The sequence below is a fragment of the Papilio polytes genome, unplaced genomic scaffold (genome assembly GCF_000836215.1).
Source record: "Papilio polytes unplaced genomic scaffold, Ppol_1.0 DF824047.1, whole genome shotgun sequence".
Lineage (NCBI taxonomy): Eukaryota > Metazoa > Arthropoda > Insecta > Lepidoptera > Papilionidae > Papilio > Papilio polytes.
Window position 1 is genome coordinate 6,200,385 of NW_013525157.1, and position 25,645 is coordinate 6,226,029.

Sequence of the window (25,645 nt, forward strand, 5' to 3'; positions counted from 1 at the left end):
TTGTAGTAGCTAATATTTAGTTGTTAATTAGTTATTGTTTGGTTGTTCTTACTGTAATATTTGTATAGAAAGTATTCATAAATATTTCTATCATTATAAAATGCGAAAGTTAAAATGGTTGGATGTTGATAAGAGTTTGGAGACTGAATGTATCTGGATGAAATTTGGCAAATACGTAGAACATAGTCTGGAAGAACACATAGGCTACATATATACTTTAGTTTTTTTATATCACTCGGACATAGCCGCGAGCGATAACTAGCAAGTAAATAGGAATAAGACAAACCATGGAGTTGGTGGCGGGCAGACGCGTGCGCAGCAGCTGCGTGACGACGTCGACGATGCGCTGGTGCAGGCGCGGGAAGCGCAGCATCTCCTGCTGCACCTCCGTGCCGCAGTGCTGCACGATGCGCTGCATCTCCTCGTGCACCTGCGACACAACAAACACACAGTTTAACAATGGTAATGCCCGCTTTAACAGCAGTGCAGGGCCGGCTCGCCCCCAGTAATACCACGACTACACAGAAGACAGCCGTGAAATGGAAGCAATTCCGTGCTTCGTCTGAGAAGTGTGGTGCCTAATTTAAATTCCTTTTCCTTTACCACCCTTTTCTTATAAGGGGAGGATGGGAAGGGGAAGTGGATTTACCGGTGGAGTAGATGTATAGGAAGGGGAAATATTCTCTTTATGTGCGTCTCTTCCTCCGTCGGATAAGGGTAGGCCAACGCATCTGCAATTGCGTATGTCTATGGGCAGCGGTTGCTTCGCCATTTTAGCGGATTTAGGTGGCCGCTTGCTCGTTTGCCACCTTATGATATAAAAGAAAAGACACAAACATAAATAATTAAGCGCCAATAGCCTAACGGTTTGGGGTGCGGACTACCTATCTTGCGGTCGAGGGTTCGAATCCCGCCATTCGACTATCGTCGTGAACCATATCCTTGCATAAGTCTAGAGCTTAGTTGGAATGGTTAAGGGAAATATTAGTTAATTAACAAAAACATACTAAAATTTCTTAAAAAAAATACTAACTGTTGGTAAAACGTGCGTCAGTGTCAGTAATCTACAGGTCTTGGGTTCGAATCTCGCCGTACCATTGTGATTTTCGAATTTCATATCTACACAATTTACCCGATGTTCTTACGGTGAAGGAAAACATGGTGATGCAACCTGCACATATCGACGAAGAAATTCAATAATATGTCTCGACCCGCTGCGGGCCATTGACTAAGGTCTAGTAACAACTTAGGTTAGCCTCTAGTTAGGTCAGGGGGGCTTTGCGGTGGCATGCGAAAGCGATCCCGTGTCGTCCCAAACAATGGCCAGGAGGAAACAGTGGGGTTTAGTGGGTAAGTCCCATAACAAGAAGAATCCCACATAACTCTCGTGCCTGCCCCGAGGCACGGAGTATGCATAAAGAATTCCCCTCTGGAAAAAAGGCTCTGGGTAGGAGCTGGTGATGATGATCAACTTTAGTTATTACTGTTAATGTTCATATTTCATTTTTATCATCATTTGATATAAACATTGTTAAAAAAAATTATAGTTAAGATTTTTGCTGTATTTACTACTTATGTTTTTTGTTTACTATGTTTTTCTTTATTTCATTGTAATTGCTTGATAATATGTATAAATGATTAAAAGGTGTAACGCCTATAAACCACGTAAGTGGTTTGGCGGGTATGACTTATGTCTTATGTATGTATTTTGGAAATAAATAAAAAAAAAGTTCTAAAAATATGACAACATTTTTACCAATTCGACGCAGCGCAGCGAGGGATCCTCCAGCCGCCTGATCTGCCTCTTGACGAGCAGCTCGAAGGAGACCTCGGGCACGAAGAGCGCCGGCCGCGGCCCCGTCGCGTTGCGGATCGCCGTCAGAATGTCCATTCTTGTTAAACCTGTTACATACCAAATTAATACTATAACAGAGTAAGTTTTGATGCAAGATTTCGTTAAATATGTAGCCAGTGCAGAACTAAAAAAAACTTTGTCACCAACGAATTTAAAAACAGTAAAAAAATATCTTATTACTCAGTGATAATGTAGCTTTCTAATGGTGATTTTTTTTCTAAAACTCAATTCTTTCCTCGTGTATAGTCAAGGGAGTTTATTCCTTTTTCATTTAGGTGAAGTTGCAAATAAAATTAAGTAATTAAATAATAAGCATATTAAAATACAGACTAGCATGTTACATTGAAATGTAAATGTGAAGATAATTTAATTCTTTCACTTTACATTTATTAGGGCCTGTTCCACCAAATTATTAATTGTCTTATAACAATGCAACATGTAAAATATGTGATGGAAATATTGGATTTTGTCCCTTATCTGACAATGACGTCATTTTTAAGTTATCTGAGTCTCTAATAGCCAGTGGTGGGACAGGCCAGGTTTTACAATGTAAAATGCTTACCAACTAATGGGTGTATAGAGTCCAAAGTCCTTCCAAATGTCTCATGGAATATATAACAAATTCTTGCTCCTCCACACAATTCTGTTGTTTCAATATTCCTGGCTGTACCCTCTATAGTAGAGCAGTACGCGCTTGCGAACTTCGTTATGATTTGTAACAGGGTCTGTGATTTGTCGGACACATCCTCACCGTAAGAGTTCAGTAATGATTGGAATTGTGATATCATTACGTTAACACGGACCTGTTGAATTTAAATTATTAATCAACTATATTAATTTTTGCCAGTCTCATGAAAATACAGAATATTCGACTGTGCAAGAGTAAAAAGTACAGATTTTTCCCTATCTCAAATACCATAATGAAATATAAGTAAGTCAAGCTAAGCATATTTGCTACTAAAAAAACAGGTATTGAATTAAGTTGTTCCCATCAATCCTATTATAAATGAATTTTACTGTACATACAAAATTTCGCATTTTATAATATTAATAGCAATTTGTATGGTTTTTTCATGTTTTTGGGTATTCAGTTGAGAAACATTCGCAATTTTATGAATCCAATAAGAACACAAAATAAGAACAGGAAATCAACAATTTAAAAATAAAAAACTTAACAATAAGTATGGAATTAAATTGTAGCAATTAGACTCACCTTGAGTTCAGGAAGGCAGTCCCTTATATGGTGCATGAGAAGTCTGTTTAAGGTCTTTGCTAAGTACGGGGTACCGTTCCGCGTCGCTATGGTGGGGTACTTCCGCTGTAGGTACGTCGCTTCATCCTTTAATGCGTCCTATAAAAAAAACCGAATTCCAAATATTTAATTTGGCTATGGTTTGCAGAATCATTTCTATCAATTGCTAACTTTATATCCACCATCTTCAGAAATTAAAAAAAAAAAAACTGTTTTTAGTGAGTAACATAGGTTATATTCCTTTATTACTTTTTAAATTTTACGCTAGTGAAGTCGCGAGCAACAGCCAGTTAGTTATACTAACCAATTATTAGCAACTTGGTATAAAATATATTATGATGATAATCTATATTAACTCAGTTTATTTGCAAGATATGAAACTCACATAAATCATGTTTTAAAACGAAGAGAAAGGTTTAACCAATGGTTAGTTTATCCACAACAAAGGAATGAAAAATCATCGAGCGTTCCGACATTGATTATGACATGACTTATGCCATAAACAGCTTATTCAGAAATTAATATTTTAGAAGTATAGTCTATAGATTAGAGCTACACTATTAAACAAGTAGGTTAAAGATCTAGTGAAACTACAGCCGCAATTACAAGATTTGATATTGCTTGTAGCTGTGGTGAAAGTAATTAAAAAAATAGCGCTACCAGTACCAAGGTTGAGCGAACAGCGAATAGAAACGCAACGTACAATTGTACAATTAAAATGTCTTCATAAGTGTATAAGATAAACTACAACATAACGGCCTTGTATTTGAGACAAGTGAAACAATATTTCAAAAGAGTTGAGCTATAGAAAATATGGCTTTAAGATTGCCAGGTGACATCTAATTGGACAGAGTGAACTTAAAATATTAGATGTACATTTACAATGTACAAAATAAAGTCAATAATAAATGTAAACTAGCTATTCCCGTGCGACTTCATCCGCATAAAATTATGAAAAATTTATTGTCATGTGTCAAATTATCAAATGCAAGTGTCAAAATGACATGACATGATAAATCTTGGCAATCTTACTTTCTTGATGAACTTATCGTCTCTTTCCCACATTAGGGTTTCTATTCAAAATATTTACCCCCTAATTTTAATGGCGTGAAAATATATAGCCTAAAGCGTGACGTAAATGTAGGGCTTTTTATTAAAATAAGAATTATTCTAAAATATGCTGTGATTATTGAGATCCTACGCCACAAAGAAGTGTGTGTTTATGCTTTATCATATTAGTATAGAAGTATAGATACAGATATAACAGAGATCGTCGTATACGTTAAAAGTATAGTAATCATTTACACCAAGAAGTATAAAAATATTAATGATTTTAGGAAAAAATGTTAGAATATGTAAATTTCATTGGCCCATACCAAAATCGTCTTGTTATCTATGATGTCTTGCTGGGAGCGGTTGACGACGCCGATGATGCCCAGCTTGACGGGGATCACACGCCCGCACAAAATATCAATCGCGTCAGTCCCTGCAAATACATTTTATGTTATTTTATAGCTATTATGATTACTCAGTACATATCTCAGCACACAATTGCGCTCGTAATACAATAATTAAGGAAACCGGTTACACGGAGTCAATTATTAACAATACTAAGTTTCACCTGCGTTGTTGTTCCAGGCTATCGTCTCCATCTAAACTTTCACATTTATAATATTAGTAAGAAGTAAGACTAGTAGAATTTGGAGATGAACATTTTTCGAACTAAATTAGTATTTGAAATTGGCAGACCATAGCCACCTGTTTCCGATAATCATGCTTCATTAAATACACATATGCGAACAGTTTTAATTTACGATATAAAAATTATCGTAAAAACAATTCCCACATATTAAGAAACAATGAGCCACGTGTCATACTAAGAACGTATCGTTTGGATACAATTGTCTACATAGCTCGCTATTGAATATGGAATAGGCATGCTATTATACTAACACAAACTGGGACTTTTACCGAAACGAAGTAAAAGCGGAAAGTCAATTTAACCCTTTACTAATTTCAATAGCATTGAGCTGTTTGAGACACCTTTTACTTTGTGGAAAACAATACTAAGGGCCTGTCTCACTGGCTGATAGAGGCTCAGATAGCTTACAAATGACGTCACTTTTAGATAAGGTAATAAATTCGATATTTTACACGTTGGATTATCAGACAATTTACAATTTGGTGACATAGGCCCTACAGATTGTAGCAGTAAAATTGTTTAAGTATAGTTTTAAGTAGTTATCCTAGTACGGGTTATTTTTCAAATATATTTTCTGCCTTTTATGCCAACAGACCTAGTAAATGTACGCTTTTTAAGTCGGCATCGAATTTTTATACGTCTGTGATGTCTACAAGTGAGTAAACATCATTGTCACACCAACAAAGACTCCATTGTGAACGTAATAGACGTAACATAATACCAATTGTAAATGATCACTTTAATAAAAAATCACGGCCACCATTCAACTGCATAATAACATTTCATTGAATTTTACAGTAGAATAAACTTCCTACGTACGAAAATCATGAGAACATCTTCCTCCCTTTGAGAAATAAAAAAAATATTATACTAACCACGCGTACCTCGTTGGAAAAAACCTCGGAAGGTAACCTGGATTTCTGAGAACAAAAACGACGACGGTTTTTGAGGTCAAGGGACCCAAGATCTATACGAAACCTACAAATTTACCTTAGTAAATACGAGCAAGTTGTGAAGTTCCATTGGTGTAGTCCTAATTGCTAATAAACTTTGACTTAAATAGTAATAAAAATCGTGTTAAAACTACTTATACTATCTTAACATAGTCGTAATATAAAGCTAGTCACCACTGAGAGAAAAATTAATAAAACAGTGTTTTCTGTTTACCTGCATCCATGAGATCTAATTTTGTAACAACAGCCAATGTCCTCCTTCCATCAGGATCAACCTCCTTTGCCATCTTTATCGCTTCACTGGTCGCCATATCTGTGTTAGCGGCCGTCACCGCAAGGATTATAGAATTTGGATTTGCTATGTGTTTAATTATTAAGTTTCTTATTTGATTTTCAATATCCTCAGGTTGATCACCTATTGGAACCTACGGTACACATTTACACATATTACAATTTCGACAAAAAAAAAAACAGTGGACGTCAGTAGAAATTACTAAAGTAAGAACGTATCTGGGTTCATATTCCGCAACATGATGTAAAGTCAAGCTATTAAATTGATTAATCTTTTGTGAGACATTATCGGCTCAACTAACGTTTTATCATCCGGTGACGGCACCGACTGGACCGTCTCCGGGTGATAAAACGTGAGTTGAGCCGTCTTTAATTCGCGTATGTATAGTGAAGCATTAAATTTCTTATGATTACGCATTGTAATACAGATCCATTGGTATTGGTTCAAGTCACATCACTAGCTTTTACCCGCGACTCCTGCCGCGTGTTATTAAAAAACTAATGTGTAGCCTATATATTTAACAGTGGTAGAGCCTGCTTTAATATCTTTGACCGAATGGGTCGGCTCGCCATACACAGACACACAGACGTGGGGGCAATTCCACGTTTCGTCTGGTGTTTGTGGTGCCGGTGGCCTTTTTCCCACCCTTTATTAATAGAAAGATGGGAAGGGAACGTAAACTTGACGCCGCAGGAGATGCATAGAAAGGGGAAATATCCTCTTTATGTGTGTTGCCAACGTCGATTAAAGGAAGGCAACGCATCCGATATGGAAAATGTCTATGCGACAGCGGTTACTTCGCCATTTTTGGCGGATTCTGGAGGCGGTCTGCTCTTTTACCACTTTATGGTAAAAAAATTGCTATATTAGACTATGTTCTCCATCAGTTCTAAATTTCATTTAGATTCGTTAAGCCATTTTAGAACTACGAAATAACAAACACTTGTATTTAAGAAATGATAGGAATAAAATTATGAACTTGACATTTTTCTTAAAATAAAATAAGGTGGCAAACAGAGTATTTTCGAAACAGATCATGCTTGTCTTTGGTTAAAAATGTAGATTAACAAATAGCGACAAATAGGTCAAGGCATTGCTGTGGTATACAGGTAGTGCTATTTTACTTACCTTTGTAATACCAGGGAGATCAACAAGTGTAAGATTGACAACTTTGGTTGAATATATTTTGAGATTGATTGGCTCTGGACAGATGCCTTTGTTGCTCCCCGCCATGCGATCTGTCTCGCGCTCGATTTCCAGACGAATCTGATCGAAGTCGCCGTATATCTTGTCTTTTGTATGCAGAAATTTGCCCCATTCTTCTAAATTCACTGTGCCTTAAAAAAATCAATATCAAATTATCATGTGTACAATTTCCTATTATCCTATTAAATTTCCTATTATCTTTACTAGATAGTGAATTTAATGAGATTTTGTTGTTATTGTTTTATTTATTAATTATTATGTTAAACTATTATGTTTGTAATCCTTACATTTCCTCAACACAGAACAACATAAATAAAACTATATTAAACAGAAATAAAGAAACATAACATGGGAATACATCAGAAATCATACTAATAATATAAAATGTGAATGTTTAGATAGATGCATATTTGGAACAATATATCTGAAGATTGGTTCAACAGATCTCAATGAAATTTGGCATAGATGTAGAATTTAGTCTGTAAGAAGTCCATGAAGAGTCATAGTCAAAGATAGTATTGGTGTATTCTAAAGATATGCATATTTTTGAACTTGTAAATGTTTGAATAGTAAGTTAATTTACTTATATATACTAATATAATAAATTGTAAACACATGCTTTTTAGTTATGTAGGACATCAGCAATTCAATTATAAAATGAAAAAGTATGACATTACTCTCATACTAAAGTTAAATTTTAAACAGTTATGGTTTATGAACAGGTTAATAATGAGCAACATTTTTGTTTCCAACTGAATATTTATTAGTGTCGGTACCAACCTTTAGCACTAACTAAATTGGATAAGTTGGTTAATGAATTCCATATATTATTTGATCCTGTATCCCTGTTTCTGTACACTGAAGGTAATAAATAACACTACTTAAATACATTATATAGATAAAAATATTCCAAAACAAATTCTATTAATAATTTTATATATTTTATGTATGTATAATGTTATGCATAAACTAATGGACTTTATGGGGATATAATATTGTTAAAGAAATATATGTAATAATGCTAAGTAAGTTTTAATTAGTACAAAATATATTATTCCTACCAACTCTTCACAATGTGTAGAATGTAATGAAATCATGTTTTATATGACTATCATGTTTTATAACAATTATTACATTACATACAGAATTTAATACCTAATCAACCTGATAATCACAACTTTTTTATCTTTAAAAAAAAGCAATCATTTTGCTTCTGGATAATTTTTATCTCAATAATATGTTACATATATTTACTTATTTTTCATACTAGCAATTCTTGTTTACAAGGGTTATTGTTCTAGACACAAGAGTAATAAACACATTAATTGCAGAAACACAGCAATTAAAATTGCATTCAATTGATAATGATGATTTGTGAGAAGTGAATGCAAAAAGTGTAAACATTTTATTTATTTGCACTTGGAGTTTGACTCATTAGCCAAAAACATGACATAGATGTGCATAGATGGAAATTAGTAAATGTTTGGCATATCAAGCTGTAAGCTGTCCCAAAATAGATAGTGAATTTAGTATTTATTGCACCAGATTATACCAAATATTATCAGATGAACTAATACTCTTTATTTTCAAGTGTGATATGAGAAACACTTGTCATATAATGTATTTAAAAAGATGAGAAATTGATATAAATTGCTGTGATTTCTTATTGTAGTGTTTTTATGTAATAAATGACATAGATAAAATTTAAACTGAAACTACTATTTGCATACTTTTCTGTAATTACATTTAAGTAGGAATTTAATATAAATGTAATACTTTTGATTTTAAAAACATTTACAATTAAATTAAAAAGTCTATACCTTCCTCAGCTGAACGATGCTCCTTGCTGTCTTTCGGGCTGTATACTAATTGAAGAATCAGTGGACGTCGGGTGACGATACCTGGACCGCGAGGTAAAAAGGAACGTCCAACCAAACTCTCTATAACAGAGCTTTTGCCGGAACTCTAAAAACAACAAATACATGGTCAGACTTTTATGTCTAGATTGACAGTTATGTACCATACGATTTTCACACGTTTAAAAATAAAAAATTATTCAATTTTCAGCAAAAATTTACAGTAAGTCTTATTCACCAAAAGGGATAGACAATGACTATTAAAATATTTCTCTGAAATGGGGACAAAGAACTTCAGTGACATCTTTACATAACCGTTTAATTTTTCAGAATACAGATCGTTAACTTAAATATATATATTCAGTACTACAGTACGAACATTCCAAATTTTTTGATGTAATAATAAAAATTTATACCTGCGTTCCTAAAACTACTATTTGAGGTAACTGAATGGCATCAGCACCAACAGTATTGAACACATCTTGTAATTTGTTTATAACGGGTATAAGAGCTTCCATATTTTATAAAGTATATCACCAACACTGTTAAACAGCCACGAGAATAAACGATAATTCTATAACTATTACAAATTATAATTCAATTAAAATTAACCATCAAAACACACAAACCGACCGGTTCCAGTTCCAGTCGGCCATATTGATTTCCCCGCGAATGTGCGCAAAATGATTGCCAGTTGCCTTCAAAAAGTTACCACAAATAAGTAAAGTTAACCTAAAACCAGAAAAAAGTTACATGCTTGCACACAGCATGAAAACTAAAGCAGTAAAAAATAGTTTTAACATCATAAAAGATGATTTTTGAAGAGAAGAAAATAAAGGATGGTGAAGCCCCGTTTAAAAAAAATAACATTCATCTTTTCATATGATGCTGAGCAAAGGCCTCAGTGTGTCATATACCTTCTGAACTGACCATTTTCCAGTAGTTTACGGTAACTAATTTTATAGTTGGCAATTTTTTTGTCACTGTCAAATTGTCATTGTCAAAATCAAAAATATTTTTATATTTCTGTGCTTGTCCAGTAATAAAATAAATTGAAATTGATAATTGATGTTGTATTAGCCAGATTTTGATTATCAATTTCTTTATTTTCAGATCTCTGTACAGCTTATAAGTATATTGCCGTTCTTATTTAATTCACAAAACTGAGATATTTCTTAAAATATAAAAATGATGTTCATTGCGGAGGTAATGGCTTTGTAACACAGCGATAGGATTATAAACATTTGATGCGATACTCACTGTAACATTTTTGTTTAGGAAAACAAGCTTGATTCTGGGAAATACACTACAAATTCTCAATCCATACAGTTTGGACCTTGGTATATCTCGTACGATGTTAGTTGTATATTACCCAGCGTCTGTTCAACAAAAGTTGTTTGTGAACGAGACGATGATCAATTTTGTCAGTTTTGTATGTAAGTATTTAAAAATGTTAGATTACATAAAGCTTACATTTCTAAACTCATAAAAATTCTTACTTTTATCATTGTTGTAGATACTGCAAGGAGTTGAATATTCCACATTTTCCTGATATGGTGTTTCCGAAAAACATTCTCACTCTATCGCACGCAAGCGGTGCTTGTATAAACTTCAATCCCCTGGATGCTTTAAAGCGGGTTTCAAGTAGAGTTGAGGCAATTGAAGTTGCATGCGCTGAAGCATGGTTGGAATCAAGGTTAGACTTTTAGGATAAAATTAATAATAACAAATTTTTGTCTATTTTAAAACCTAATGTAATAAATGACAGATACTAAACAAGTTATATAAATGTAAAATCAGGTGATTTTTAGACGGCAGACTTGAACCCCTTAGTAAAGACGTTTATAAGGTATATAAAAATAAGGTTCCAAATCCATCATCATCATCTTCATTCCCGGCTCACTATACATTCCTACGGTGAGGTTTGGTACATGTAAATGCATGCCAATAAATGAGTGTTATTTTTTCCCATTACAATTGAAATTATTGAAGCAGGCTTTACAATTGGCATATATCTTTGTTCCTCAGACCTGATGCTGAAAAGAAGAAACAAAATTTTGATTGGACATTTTCAACAGATTACAAAGGCACATTAGGTGATAAAGTTGTTGTGGAGCTGACAGATGAGACTATAAACTTTGAACTGTTAAAACAAAAAGATCAAATACTCTTCTATCATGATTTGACTTTATTTGAAGATGAATTGCATGATCATGGCATCTCTAAACTTTCAGTAAAAATTGTAAGGAATAGTAATTTTTTACAAATTGCTTATAAAAAATATTTGTCTAAAATAGTTACTGTAGTAGAACCTTGATAAGTTAAAGTCCAAAAGTTATAAAAGTTTTAAGTTATCAAGGGTCTATGTTATAGAGGTTTTGGGCTCAGATGGGAAGGAACATATTGTTTGTTTTTTTTTAATATATAATTTGGAAACATGAGAGTAAAGTATAAAATAAATAGGAACCAAATAAATTTACTATTTTATAGTAGTACTTCTGGTCATGTATCAAGAACTTTTACTTTCTCATTTCAGAGAGTGATGCCGACTTATTGGTATGTCTTACTGCGGTACTTTTTACGTGTGGATGATGTTCTAGTTCGTTCCCATGAGACTAGAATGTTCCACATGTTGAACTCAAATTATATCCTTCGAGAGTTTACTGCCAAAGAATCAACAGCAAGCGACTTAAATGTAAGATTCATTTTTACAAGGAACTGGCGATTAAAACTTATTTAAGTTAAATTAAAAAAAAAATATTTTCAGATACCAACAACACAAATGAAAGAAGCAGATGATGTTATACCATTTCTTCCCTTGAAGCACAAAGTAACCGAAAAATTAACAGTGGAATTTGAATCATAAACAAAGATCTCAAAAATGTGATTTAGGATAAGCAAACAATAAGTATAAATACATGTTTCTTAATGTAAACAATATTCTTTCACTACCTACCCTACTTACATTTTAGCTGTATGACCATAATTTGAGACCTGGGTTGTTGATGTTATTTTTATTTTTAAAGTATTGTGGGCAAGATAATATGCTTAGTTCGTTACGAAGTATAATTAATTAATGATACTGTCGTTTTTCCAAATAAATATATCTGTGCTGATGTTCAAGGCCAGTGTGGGAGTCTGGAATGAAGTCGCGAAATGCGTTTTATGTTTTACTCGAAGATTTAGTTAGTCTGGAGAAAGTGAACAGGGAAGAGAAGTGCAAGGAGCTATTTTAAAAATGTGTTCTTCCAGACTATCCTTGACATTTATGTCAAAATTCATTGAAATTCGTTCAGCCGTTTAGGCTACAAACTCTATCAAACATCCATCCATCCAAATTTATATATGTAAGTAAGATGGTACTTTATCGACCAATGGGCCATAACAGATTTCTATATCTTTAAGAGATCATGTCTAATTACAGGTCATTGGTTTAATGAAACAAGTATGACATCATTGTAAACTTATTATTTATCTGTTCGCTGTCTATCACGCGCAACTCACGAAATCTTCGATTATCAATAAGTCTGTCTAGCATTATTTAAATGATAATTAATATCGAAAACGATAAGTGATTGCTACAATCAAATGAATTTTGCTAAAGTATTTGAAATTTTTGTAATGCATGGTTCGCGTGTTGTTCAAATTTGCACCCCGTATTTTAGAGCTTCACAGGATGAGTTTATAAATAGCCCGAAGAACCATGTTAGTTAAAAATGAGTTTATATTCATTTTCAAGTAATGTCTCTTTTCACGTAGTAACAGAGTCGTGTGCAAAATTTCAATATAATTCAGCATGAAATTCATAAATGCATTAAATTATAATTTCATGCTAAATAAAACATGTGTAATTCAAAAAACGTCTGTACATGACAGCCATGTATTACATTGATCGAATCTAGGACCAGTCCATTTTACAAGTTCAACGCTTAACCACTGAGTCAACGCTCATTTGATCTGGAACAACTGAATTTTTTTACGTTACTAGCTTTCGCCCGCAACTCCGTCCGCGTGGAATTAAAAAAACAAAAAGTGATTATGTGTGAGTGAGTGAACCTATGTGTTTTTTCAGACTATCCTCTACGTCTGTACCAAATTTCATCGAGATCTGTTTAGCCGTTTAGACTACAAACTCTAACAAACATCCATCTATCCATACATCTAAACTTTCGTATTTGTAATATTAGTAAGAAGTAAGATTACATTGAAATCTCTTCAGTTTTGTTAATTAGTCCTTAGTTATCACTGAGTGTTACAATGGCTATATTTTGGAGATTTGACTGATAATCATTAATATATATCTTAATAGCTGTAATAATCAGTGATTATTATAGCTGAACTGTGATTAAAATTTCACTCAATCGAATAATTAACGGTGCATTCAGTTTGTGTTTGTTATTGTGAAAAGTTATGTGATTTTTGTAAGAAATAATGATGCGATCACCATTCAGATTTGTAGTAACAATATGTTTCGGTAAGATTTTTTAAATTTTGTATAAGTATTTCATCTTACTTTGCAGAGATAATATAATAAAAGATAATTTTTAAAATCTTATATAGCAACATTAATTATTTTCAATAAATAAATGAATAATTCGTTTTAATGTTTCTTTTTCTTAATATTTTAACACTATTTTTTGTTAACATATTTATAGTATCAATATATCTAGTACAAAACGGTTCGTCTCAAAATGTAGTTGATGTTAAAGTACAAAATCTTTTTAAAATGCAACATGGCTTGGGATGGCCACATACACTTCGTGTGGCTCAAGGGAACGAGGCACTACTTAAACTTGATAGAATATTGGAAAACCAAAATTCTTGTGATATTACAACACCATCAGGACTAAGTTTTAATGTCAACACTCCGCCGAATAGTAGGTAGGTTAATAATTACAATATGTGGGTTTAAAAATACTATATTATCTGTTGCTTTTATAAGTTACAAATAGATTTATACAATAGAATATTCTCTGTGTTTAATACTTTTTATTAAAAAAAATAATACAGGTACTCAAAATGGACCGATGGATGCGGGGTGAGAGTACGAAATGTCTCAATGAATGATGAAGGGAGATGGCGATTAACCGCCAATGGTTCAAACAAACTTACAGGATGGACGGAATTATTTGTTGAAGGTACAAATTGAATGTATTTTAACAAGTATGCTTAGTAACGATGGCTATTTTATTATGTGTAATGTAACAATAAATTTTTTAAAAATAACTTCAGAGGGCCCGGAGTTAAAATAATAAATGGCTCTTGTAACATCGAAAATATCGCATTATTGCAAATACGATACATTTATTTATATGGTAAATGTAAAATAATTTATCTAATGATCGTAATATGGTTATCACAATGATATATACAACAAACATGGCTTACGGTAGATATGTGACTCATATACTTAACAACATTGTTGCAACGAGATTTTAATCATGATTAAGCGAAAGTAAGTAACGCTAATTATCATAATTTATCAAAATTACTTCAGATACTCATCTCTACGATTATGATGACATTTTGTCCGGGTCGTGTACATAGATATTTCGAACCCTTAGGTATTGTTAATATTTAAAATACTATTTATATTTAATATAATAGTTTAAATTGTAAATATTTTTTTTCCATCTTAGAACTACTATTATACTTACGGCAATGTTAATGGAAATAGTACAACAGTAGCAAAAGTCGCAGGCGCGGCCTTAGCTGAACATCTAGTCGCGCCCGAAAAGAAATCTTGCGACGATAGAACAGGACAAGGAACGAACATTTGTCCGCATCTAATATGTTTTAAGTAACTGTTATTATAAACCGGCATATTATCTCCAAGATCCTAACATACCAACGTTTCTTGCGTGGTTAACAACAACGTTTAAATCTTTTTTTTTATATAACCCTGACGCTAACCTCTAATTATTATTGTAATCTGTTATAAACGTAGATATAATAGATGCCTTTGTACGATTAAAAGCAACGATCGTATGCAGGGTCAATATCATTGTTGCGATTTGAGGACAATTTAAATGTTTCGATGATGCGATTCTAAAATCATGTAACACTTTATATATTTAACTGTATCTTTTGACTAAGCTATTGTTTTTAGAATCTAAGACATCGTATACCGCATCTCCGATATCCCTTCAGGACGGCCAAACGGAGGCGAGGATCGAATTGACCACTTTAGAGAATTCGTATTGTCTGGTAAAGAAACCTTTCGCGGAGAGTTCATTGGTACCTGGACACTGTAGTGTGACGCTTGATCGAACGACCAGAGCGATACAAGGCGTGTGGAACGTACAGTTGGGTCTGCCCGGTCAAATCGCTGAGTTGGAACTACAACGACAAATTACAGTTGAAAGTAAGAACTGCTGGAATATTATTGTAGTATAAAAAACTGAGGCTGTGAGCCTTTTTTTTATGTTTACCTTTCTTTCTGTTATATATTTCCTATGAACATTGTTAGAAAATTCATCCTTGCACTTCTTACTTACCGGCTTCTAATCAATTGTTAATTTTCAGCTGAACGCCTGGACGTTGGTTACGTAACAGACAAGAATGAAGATAAGATGCATTTATATTGTAATATTCTCCACACATCCAAGAACATCACGTTTTGTCGGTTCCAGAAATCATCGCAAAGTATTGGTTACAATGTTGTGGATGGTCTCAGTGATGGGCGGCACAGGTATACTTCATAAATTATATGACCATCATAAGTATGACATACATATAAGTATAACGTAGAAATATTTTGCGCAAGATATGTTGCATTGATTATTAGGTAGTGGCCAGGGAAAACTCATCTCTTGGTCATATCAAAAATGTACAATTGTTTATTAATCTCTACATGTTTCAGCTATTACGGAGAAGGTTTTTCAAAGAAGCAATGTGGAATAACAATTGAAAAACCAACAGCTGTAGACTATGGCACCTGGCGGTGCTCTGTCGGTGTTCAGATGTGGGTGGGAACGACAATTAGATCCCAACCTCCGATGCAGGCTCTTATAAGTGTTGCACCTAACACGAGAAGTTGGTATTTTATAATTAACTTATATTAAATGTGATGATTAAAGTTAATATGAATGAAATTATACAGGTTCCAGAATTACTCGCGAGTTACAGAACTCGGAGTTAGAGGACATAAGGACTATATTTGTTCAAGAGAATATGACTTTTACCATCATGTGCCGAGCCAACGTGTCCCTCTCCTACTGTTGGTTCCAGCATCCGAATGGAACTCAGTACACTCCGGGTAGACTGGAATCTAATGACCAATTGTTCTGGTAAGATTATTTTCCCAAATAAGAATTTTTTTCCCCCAATTGCTTGTAATCTTCACAGCCCGAACAGAAATACTGCAACAATTGTTACTTTTAAATGTTAATTCATATAATATTTACCAAAGGTATACGGGAGAAAATCTCCAAGTTGGAGATTGCGGGATTAGTTTCTCGCATGTCACCTCTGACGATGCGGGGAAATGGACTTGTCACATGGGTCCTAGAGAACAATTGGGCGTAGAAATAATAGACAGCGTTCTTTTAAGAGTGACCGGGCCTCTGGCCGCTAATAAGAAAGAAGTTGGATCACATATTGGCGGTTCAGTAACTTTGTTCTGCCACACAGCTAATGGAAACAGACCTTTAGATTATTGTAGATTCCTATCACCAAACTTTGTCGGGATACGGCTTGACCAGACGGTGACTGAAAGTAGGTAAGTTGTTTATTAAATAAAAGATTGAATTTTTATCTGAATAAAAATAAAATATTGAAGAATAAGAAAATTTACACTATAGTTATCAATATACCCGGTAGTTAGATTAAATTAACTCAATCATTATTACCACTTTTTTTGTTACTAATGAATTGCACGAGTAATAAGAATTATGATGCAATTAAATACTATTACACCTTTGATAAAATTATATCGATTAAATATAATTGTATAGATGTTTGTGTACGTCTTTATAATACATTTCTAAAATTATTTAGAAACTAGCATTCGCCCGCGACTTTGTCCGCTGGAAATAAAAATATAAAAATGAGTAGCCTATGTGTTCTTCCAGATTATCCTCTACATCTATTCCAAATTTCATCGAAATCCGTTCAGTCTTTTAGACTACAAACTCTAACAAACATCCATTCATCCATCTAAACTTTCGCATTTATAATATCAGTATTAATACAGTTAAATTATTTTTCAGTGCAATATTTAATCGCTACTATTTCACACCGAATCGTAGTCTTAACTACGGAGACTGCTCGTTGACTATAAATCCTGTCCACGAGGATGACTTCGGAGAATGGACTTGTGCCGCTTTGATAAGCGAAGAAATCTTAGAAGCTCGGGATCTTATCACTGTATATGCTAGTGGTAAGTACATAGAGCCAAGAGTATAATTGTGAATCCAATAATCAATGCAAAAGGCAGCGTTACATTAGTCCTTAAGGTAGTAAAAGAAATGGATTGTTTAAATGTTGACTTGAGTGAGGACTGGAATGATGGGAGAAATGATAGGTTGGCTTATGCTTTCTGTATGATAGTGAGCAAAGTAATACAGTAGTCTAAATTAAAGGGCGGGCTAAATAAATGGAGTAAAGTAACGAGTCAAAGAGATTTTTCTGTGATTACAATGTCATAGTCAAAGGGAACGGGTTTGAAATATCTTCTGCCAGTTTTTATATTTCGTTTGCTTTCTATCTCGCCTCGTCTCGTCTTGAGTTTTTTTTTTGGCACATTGTTATATCTTTATTAGGAAAATGTGTAACGTATATTAGCGATACAATAATTTTATCTTCTTTAATCTCCGGTTGCGAAATTCCTTCATCTAGAATTAATAATGATTAGTTTACAATTGATTATCGTGCAATTATAATATTTTTTATTTGATTGCTAATTACTGTTGATGTAATAGTTGGTTGATGCGAACGATTTCAACATTATAAAACTCTAAACAGCATGATCTTAACGCTCAACAAAAGAAATTCTCGAAGTTATTTAAAAAATAATTGTAATTACTCCTGTTAGTTTGAAATTATGATCTAATTTTTTTTTAAAGTTCATGATAAACAAAGGTGGAACATTTTTTTGCATACTATTTGTTTTAGTTAGTGTTATTGTTTTAGTGGTATCGGCGCCGCGGTTCACAGCTGGTATAATTGGCATGTCAGTAGGCGTTGTTGGCCTATTGGTGGTTCTCGCCGGAGTGTTGTGGTACAGACGATATCGACCGAAGTTCCCATGGAGGAGGGCACCCGCCCCAAGCTCAGTAGACAACTTCTCAATGAACACACGCACATCGAACGCAGGTTCAGTTGAAAGTGATAAAAGCAATTAGGTGAAAGTTTGATGTTTGTTCGGCCTTTTGTAATCTGGGTGTTGGACAATTGTTATTTAAGTATGGCGAAATAAAAATTCTATAAATCCTATTGTATAAAGCAGAACTATTCTTGAAGATCTCATTCAAGGCAATTTATATACTCTTTCTCTCAAGGCCTTTATTTAAATTTAATTCCTCAGGTGTAGATAGTAGATAAGCTAATATTTACTTATAAAATTCACATAGACTTTGTATTTGCTGTAAGTAAATTCTTCTTCCCTTACATCAAAGGTTATATCATATTGTTTTCTCTATAACCGGTATAGTAACGCTTGGTTAATATTGGGTATACATAAGAACTTCATTGTCATCGTATTATAAAAAGATTGCCAAGGTCTCTTTGCAAAATGACTTATTATTTTTCAATATTAGAAGACGATACTGGGACAACCTTCACCTAGTTAGTTGCTTCATGACAATATAATGCTATCCAAGATTGAGCAATTTAATGTACCATGCAGTATCGTATTTATATTATTAACGAAAGAACGCAAATGGACATGAATACATCAACAACCATTTTCCGGAAATTTTGATTAGAGGATTGTAGACAGGATAAATATAGGAACATGAAAAGAAACAAAATTTCTTAACACTACTCGTTTTCTATAATTTGAAGTACAAAGGTCACTGCCGTAATCTTCTTTATGTAATGCAACTATATTTTAAATAGACTTTTACAATCCATTGTTAATGTACAGGGGAAGATAGTCTATTTAGTAGTCATCAATATCTACCACATATATAAATTTACATGCAATTATAACAAAAGGTAATATAAACAAAAAGGTCACATGTTGGAAATGAAAGAAATCTTTTTATTGTACTTAATTACTTTATTGGAAATTATTATTCGATAGTTAAATTTTTATCTAATAGTTAACATTTTATCTTACACTTATACAAGCTTCCGATCAACCAAGAGATATTCGAATCAGTCAACCGAGTTTAATTTTTTAGTTAAATATCACTTGTTTTGTCTATCCGGTTACGCTTGTACGAAAAATAATAGTGCGGATAGATATTATAAACTATTTCACCGTAATTTATTAAAAGTTAGGAATCTTTGTATCCTTCCAACATTTGAGCGATGGGAATTTTAGAGAAGAATTTGTTGATTGCTTTAATAACGGTGCGGACAATTTGCTTGATTGCGGGTGGTGCGAGATCGTCCATCAGCTGTCTCCAGTTGTCGTTGGCGAAGGCAAGAGTTGTTTCAGCTGGAAAAATATAACATAGTCATATGTATAAATCGGCAATCTGTCAGGAAAGTAGAATTACTATTTTGTTATTATTATTGTTGAAGTGAAATTCCAAATGCAAATAGTCACAGGATTCTAGCATCGAAACTCCTTACGGTGGATTATTCAAAGGAGCAGCGAAGAATACGATCGTTTTTGAATACAGTAGTAAAACTTTTTTTGTTTTATATTTGTTTAATAATTGTTCCCGAACTTGTGCGCTTGGTATTAAAAAATAGAAAAAAATAGCCTATGTTACTCAGAGATAACATTTTTAATGGTGAAAGAATTGAAATCGCCTCAGTAGTCTTCGAATTATTTTAATATATGAAAAATACAAATCTATTCTCTTTATTGTATAGATTGACATTTTGTCTTCGTTTTCTCTGCTTAAATATTTGTTGTGTCTTACCTAACTGCTTGTTTCCATTGAATAAGTTCTTCAAGTCGAATGTTGTGCTTTGTATGTCGTATTTGTAATTCGGAGATATAAGTTTTAAATGGCTGCGTCCTTTGCTGTCCTTCACATGAACCAGTTTGCTCTGGATATTTACTTCCACATTATCTGTAAAAAAAAACGCGCTATTTTAATCAATTGATTTTATATAATACCAGATCAGTATGTATGTATAGTTAATATTTTTTTTGGAATTTTCTGTTTCCTTGTTATACAACTTGTGGCACGTGTAAAGCTATATCTAGGGGTCAAGGCCCTGATATAAATTCCTTGATTTAATTAATCTTTAGTTAATAACGACTTTTTAAATCAAATAACGTTATAGATAAAATGAATTAAGGTACTTTCATTTTTAAATTTGGTGCACAAACTTCAATTAATTTTTAGCAAAGCACATTAAGTAACACAATTTTATACACCTCTTAATTGCCTCATTTATGGCGGTTTCCCTGTTACGTTTAACCATGAAACCAAAAAAACCAATAAACCAAAAAAATGAAAACTTCAGATACCCAGCATTAAACCTTAATTAGTAATAAGTTCACGTTTCACTTTAATAAATTATCAAATCGTATTACGTTTAAATTAACTTACTTGCTTTTACCAACGCGTCACCCTCTCCTTTGATGGGCAGGATCAGGATCTTGCCGTCTATACTATATTTAGCTGTCAAACTCATGTTACCCTTGAAGCCTAAGTTAAAATCTTCTTCGTTGCTGCCAATATCGACTCTGTAAACAAAAGTGTTTTATTGTATTCAAATGAATCATACTCTGAATCAGTGTTTTGCAGCATTATTTGCATACATTATTCTACCTGATATGTAATTGTCCCGATGAAATCATCTAGATTTTATAGTTTTCAAACCATTGGGAAATATCTTAATAACTTGTTAATATCTAAATGGGCGATGGCATTATTTTGATTTCAATGCAACTTACGTGAGTTCGTTGATTATATTCAAGTTCATACTCACTTAAGATCTGTCAGTTTGCTGTCACTAAGCCCGTGCATGGCCGCGTCAGCGAATTTTAACTTCAAACCATTGCCATCGATATTGATATCGTCCAGTTGAACAGGATCTATGGACGGCACGCCCAGCTCGGGAATGCCTTTCGTGAATCGAGACAGACTATTCTCTATTTGCTTTCTTATACAGCTTCCTAATTCCTTGTCTTTGAAGTCACATTTCTTTATGAAGGATGCTGAAAACAAATAAAAAGGTAAACAGTGAGTTAATCAATCATTTATGGATGTTTTATTTTTAATATGATACGAGTAGTAGCTTCTCTAGTGTAAGAGTAAAGTGTACCAATTTAATTACTTTTATGCTATTCAAGTTTCGCTAGAAAGGGACTGCATAGTTGCAATGGACGGAAATGACTACCGTGTTTGATAAACAATACGAATTATGTTTGGAATACGAATAAATCAGCGGAGTAGTAACGGAGCAAGTCAAAACAAATAAAAATTTACAGAATTAAACTTCTAACCGGACGAATTACTAGAGTAATTTAGACCTAAGTAATAACGAAAGTGCCACTCGAACTGGAAAGTACTTGATTTTCTTTCTGTTAAATTGAAACATACAATATAGGGTTCAAATTAATACATATATGGTAAATCTCCTTCTCCTACTCTATCACTGAATAAAAAAGCCTGCGATACATTAGTTTAAACTGGTTGTCTCTACTCGTAATATCGTCGTTAGCATATGCAACTGGCATAAGGTGGTCACGGAGGTTAAACACTTTTTTACAAAGCCTTTTTAAGCTATCTCTAAATAAAAAATATTAGAACGTTAATTTAATTATATTTACCAACCTAAAAAGATTAGATTGTTAATGTCTTTAAATGTCATCCAGTGGCAATTATGTTGAATAAAACATCTAAGAAAATCTATTTTTATATATATTTCAGCTTAAAAAATTAGAAACCAAAAAACATACCTTATAAATTGGAAATTTACTGTTCAACTTTATATTTGTATGTAATAATATATTTAAATTATACATTACATTAGCGTTATTGGATACCTAAATAAATTTAGATTACAAAAAGGAACAAAAGCTCGCCACCTTTGCTTTTTAGATGAGGAATAAGTTGATAATAATGATATGAACAAGTTTGGTAGAATTATTCTAAAACAGGGTTATCTGTAACGTATCTTTATTTGCAATATTCTAACAATGCTTTAAATAACAATTCAATGTGAAATATTTGACAAATAATGGTGGTATCCAGAGTTTAATTAAAATCTATATATCCATACATATAATACAACTGGAATGTCTGTTTGTAATATCGAAAGAAAAATTCCATATTTCAGGAAGAAGATGTATTTGCGTTGTAGAATCGCATTTAAATGTTTTTTTCTGTGTATGTCTGTCTGTCCGCAAGCCGCGATTGTTCCGGGTAATCTCCGAAGCGACAAGACCGATTTCGACCGGAGTTTCACTGAAGGGTAGCTGACATAGACTGGCATATTATAAGGCTACTTTTTATCTTAATATTACGTGGGCGAAGTCGCGGGCAACAGCTTTATATATGAGTGACATCTTTCATTAATTCGCAAGCCGTTCAGAATGCCCAGTACCAAGTACGGTACTGTAAAGTTACGAAAATCAATTTGTTAATGTTTCAATATGTATCTAAACAAATGTTTTTATTATACGTATCGAGAATTATGAAAGATAAAATTAATTTTGACCTTCGTGACCCAAAGAGCTCTTGACCGCAAATGAACTTGCAAATTTCTAAACACCCAAATGTTTACTTACGTGCAATATTTTACTGATAAATACGTTGACATGTCTTTTATACGGTGAGTGCAAATTATAAATTAGCGAATACCCTTTTCAAGTCTTTATGTTCACACACTGACGCATAACATTTAAGATGAATTTTTCCATACATATGTATTACACTTGGAGAAAACATTGTCACAACAATCAATCTTACTAATATTATAAATGTGATAGTTTGTACGGAAGGATGGATGTTTGTTAGAGTTTGTAGCCTAAAAGGCTGAACGGACCTGGATGAAATTTGACATAGATGTTGAGGATATTCTGGAAAAACACATAGGCTACTTTTTGTAATACCACGCGGACGGAGTCGCGGGCGGAAGATAGTGTGAGATAATTGGGAATTTGAAAGTGGAATAAGTATTTTTAGTGTCACGTTTTTAAGGACTAAGTGGGAATCAAAACTGAACTATACTCTTAAATTACTAGTACTCTCTACATATGCCTAATTCAAACTGAGTAATTCAGTCTAACTAACATTTTGAACATTTACAAAATATCATTTATCAAAAATCTGCTAACATTTTTATACAAAACAAAAACCTACAAACTAATATATAGGTAGATATAGTACAGTAACCGCAAGGAGGTTTTATTTACTTTTCCACAAGACCTATCCATCGTATGCAAATATCTACCTAGGCATGGACCTACAGTGTTTAGATGCGGAAAATAATAAAAAAAACAATATCATCAATTGGCAATAAACATCAATTAGAATTGATTGAACTTGTACAGTTTAATTGTATTACAGACAATAGTATGACATTGTAAAGTGGTATTGTTTTATGCAGGATGTCTTTAGGTGTGATTCACAAGATAATAAGGAAATACCAATAATTATAAAACCACATCTTGAATAAACTATAAAGATTTGTATATTTTATCACAGACGCCTGAACAAAACGATTTATGACTATATATTAACTAGCTTTCGCCCACGACTACGTCCGCGTGGTATAAAAAAAACTGAGTACCCTATGTGTTCTTCCAGACTATCCTCTACGTCTATGCCAAATTTCATCGAAATCCGTTTAGCCGTTTAGGCTAGAAACTCTAACAAACATCCATCCATCCATCTAAACATTCGCATTTATAATATTAGTATGAAGTATGATTAGTATGATTTAAGCTCGTAGCTCAAATTTTCTTGTTTTTCGCAAGTTATCACAATTGAAGATATTTTTATCAAAACACTTCAATTTAAAAATACGTTATGAAACAGTCCGAAGAGTTGAATTCACAGTCGACATTTAGGTCACTGTGACCTTGAGAGAATTTAAAAGTTATTTTTATTTTTTTTAACGCATAACAAATTGCAATTGTAATCGATGATTCCGTGCTGATATGTCCTACAGAATATTCAATAAGTAATTGTGTCAACATTGGCAGGTCGTAAAAATATATTGTATCTGATGGAAGTAATTATGCGAATGTGAAACTAATTAAGTCCGTATAAAGTGTAAAGGCTTTTAATTCAATTTCGTGAGTAAATATATATTTTTTTGTCAGATCACAATGCGGAATTTAAAATGTTCTTGAATTTTTAAATAAATAATTACTAATTATAATTAATTCGTATGTATCTTTTTTAATAATAAGCATAGGCGTTAACTGTTAAATCTTAAAATTAAACTGAATACAGCAAATCGAAAAAAAAAATCGAAATAGTAGGAAATCATAAAAATTGTATATTAAACTTCATTTAATAATACACTAAATTTAAAGTGAGGACATTTTTATCAGTAATAATAATAACAGAAAAATATTTTTTTTAAATTATTAACCTTTTTATGAAACACGAAAAAAAATCAATACTCACGTAACATATCTTCTTCAGCACTGATGTAACAAAACAGCATCACAAATAGCACAATCTTACTTTTTAATTGCATTTTTAATTTAAATATAATATATGTTCAGTAAAGCCAACAAGTTTGATGTTTGTCCACGACTCGACTCCTACTGTCGCCAGAAGGCTACATCCATCTTATTTATGTGCGTCTGATTTTATGCATACATTGTTAATACCTTGGAAATATAAAATAACACCTTAATTTTTTGCTGAATACGCATGTATAGTAATTATTTTGAAAATTTCCTTCAAATTAAACGGTTCCTAATGATTTCATGATATCTAATTTAAATAAAATAGATTTTAATTGTATAGTTTGTAAGAAATAATTTAATCTAAAGCTTAATTGTAATCGAACGTTTGGATAATATTTTTTTTTACCTCGAAGTCTACAAAACTCATATTTAGTACTTAATGATAGTACTAAAACACATAACCTCATATTCAAATATGTAACTTCCAGCAGTTCCCAGGGAGTGTGCTCTTAAAGATTATGTTCTACATCTGTGCTAATAAATAATCTCAGTGAGATTCGTTAAGTCGTTTAGAAGATACGAAGTTTTAAACATCCATCCAAACATTCGACTTTATAATATAAGTGAGATATTAACGCACGTATTGGCGAGTTTATTTTATAAATATGAATAGATACCCAAAAATCAACTAAGCGCGTACCTTCCTTCGACCACATCTTTATTTACGTTTAGGTGGGATCGTGGTCAAGCGCTGGTTTATACATAATTTAAATAAACTAAGCATTTAAAGAAATGAGGCAGTAATTGA

General features: G+C 32.9%; 4 protein-coding genes across 6 annotated transcripts in view; 2 read left to right on the forward strand and 2 right to left on the reverse strand.

Moving 5' to 3' along the window:
- The window catches only part of LOC106100692 (dynamin-1-like protein), a 16,325-nt gene extending 6,530 nt beyond the window's left edge, over positions 1–9,795 (reverse strand). For all 3 annotated transcript variants that reach the window (XM_013279672.1, XM_013279674.1, XM_013279671.1), the window contains exons 1-9: positions 9,533–9,795; positions 9,081–9,225; positions 7,183–7,391; positions 5,977–6,187; positions 4,484–4,593; positions 3,069–3,206; positions 2,418–2,658; positions 1,757–1,902; positions 287–430 (exon numbers count right to left, since the gene is read on the reverse strand). In XM_013279672.1, coding sequence (XP_013135126.1) covers positions 287–430; positions 1,757–1,902; positions 2,418–2,658; positions 3,069–3,206; positions 4,484–4,593; positions 5,977–6,187; positions 7,183–7,391; positions 9,081–9,225; positions 9,533–9,634 — 1,446 coding nt within the window. In that variant the 5' untranslated portion in view covers positions 9,635–9,795. The remainder of the gene's footprint in view (positions 1–286; positions 431–1,756; positions 1,903–2,417; positions 2,659–3,068; positions 3,207–4,483; positions 4,594–5,976; positions 6,188–7,182; positions 7,392–9,080; positions 9,226–9,532) is intronic.
- Positions 9,796–10,137: 342 nt separating this feature from the next.
- LOC106100492 (TIP41-like protein) lies at positions 10,138–12,051 on the forward strand. The gene is made up of 7 exons (XM_013279357.1): positions 10,138–10,155; positions 10,230–10,322; positions 10,395–10,552; positions 10,633–10,812; positions 11,145–11,358; positions 11,653–11,811; positions 11,884–12,051. Exons 2-7 carry the CDS (start codon positions 10,305–10,307, stop codon positions 11,980–11,982), a joined length of 828 nt encoding a protein of 275 aa, XP_013134811.1. The 5' UTR covers positions 10,138–10,155; positions 10,230–10,304; the 3' UTR covers positions 11,983–12,051.
- Positions 12,052–13,547: 1,496 nt separating this feature from the next.
- On the forward strand, positions 13,548–18,560 carry LOC106100376. The gene is made up of 10 exons (XM_013279204.1): positions 13,548–13,590; positions 13,772–13,997; positions 14,127–14,254; positions 15,226–15,480; positions 15,642–15,807; positions 15,979–16,151; positions 16,219–16,405; positions 16,528–16,836; positions 17,327–17,496; positions 18,249–18,560. The coding sequence occupies exons 1-10, from the start codon at positions 13,548–13,550 to the stop codon at positions 18,458–18,460; spliced, it is 1,869 nt and encodes a 622-aa protein (XP_013134658.1). The 3' UTR covers positions 18,461–18,560.
- Positions 18,561–19,325: 765 nt separating this feature from the next.
- On the reverse strand, positions 19,326–24,991 carry LOC106100805 (circadian clock-controlled protein-like). The gene is made up of 5 exons (XM_013279839.1): positions 24,830–24,991; positions 21,177–21,405; positions 20,795–20,931; positions 20,156–20,308; positions 19,326–19,722 (listed from the first exon to the last, which is right to left on the reverse strand). The coding sequence occupies exons 1-5, from the start codon at positions 24,900–24,902 to the stop codon at positions 19,559–19,561; spliced, it is 756 nt and encodes a 251-aa protein (XP_013135293.1). The 5' UTR covers positions 24,903–24,991; the 3' UTR covers positions 19,326–19,558.
- Between the last annotated feature and the right edge of the window lie 654 nt (positions 24,992–25,645).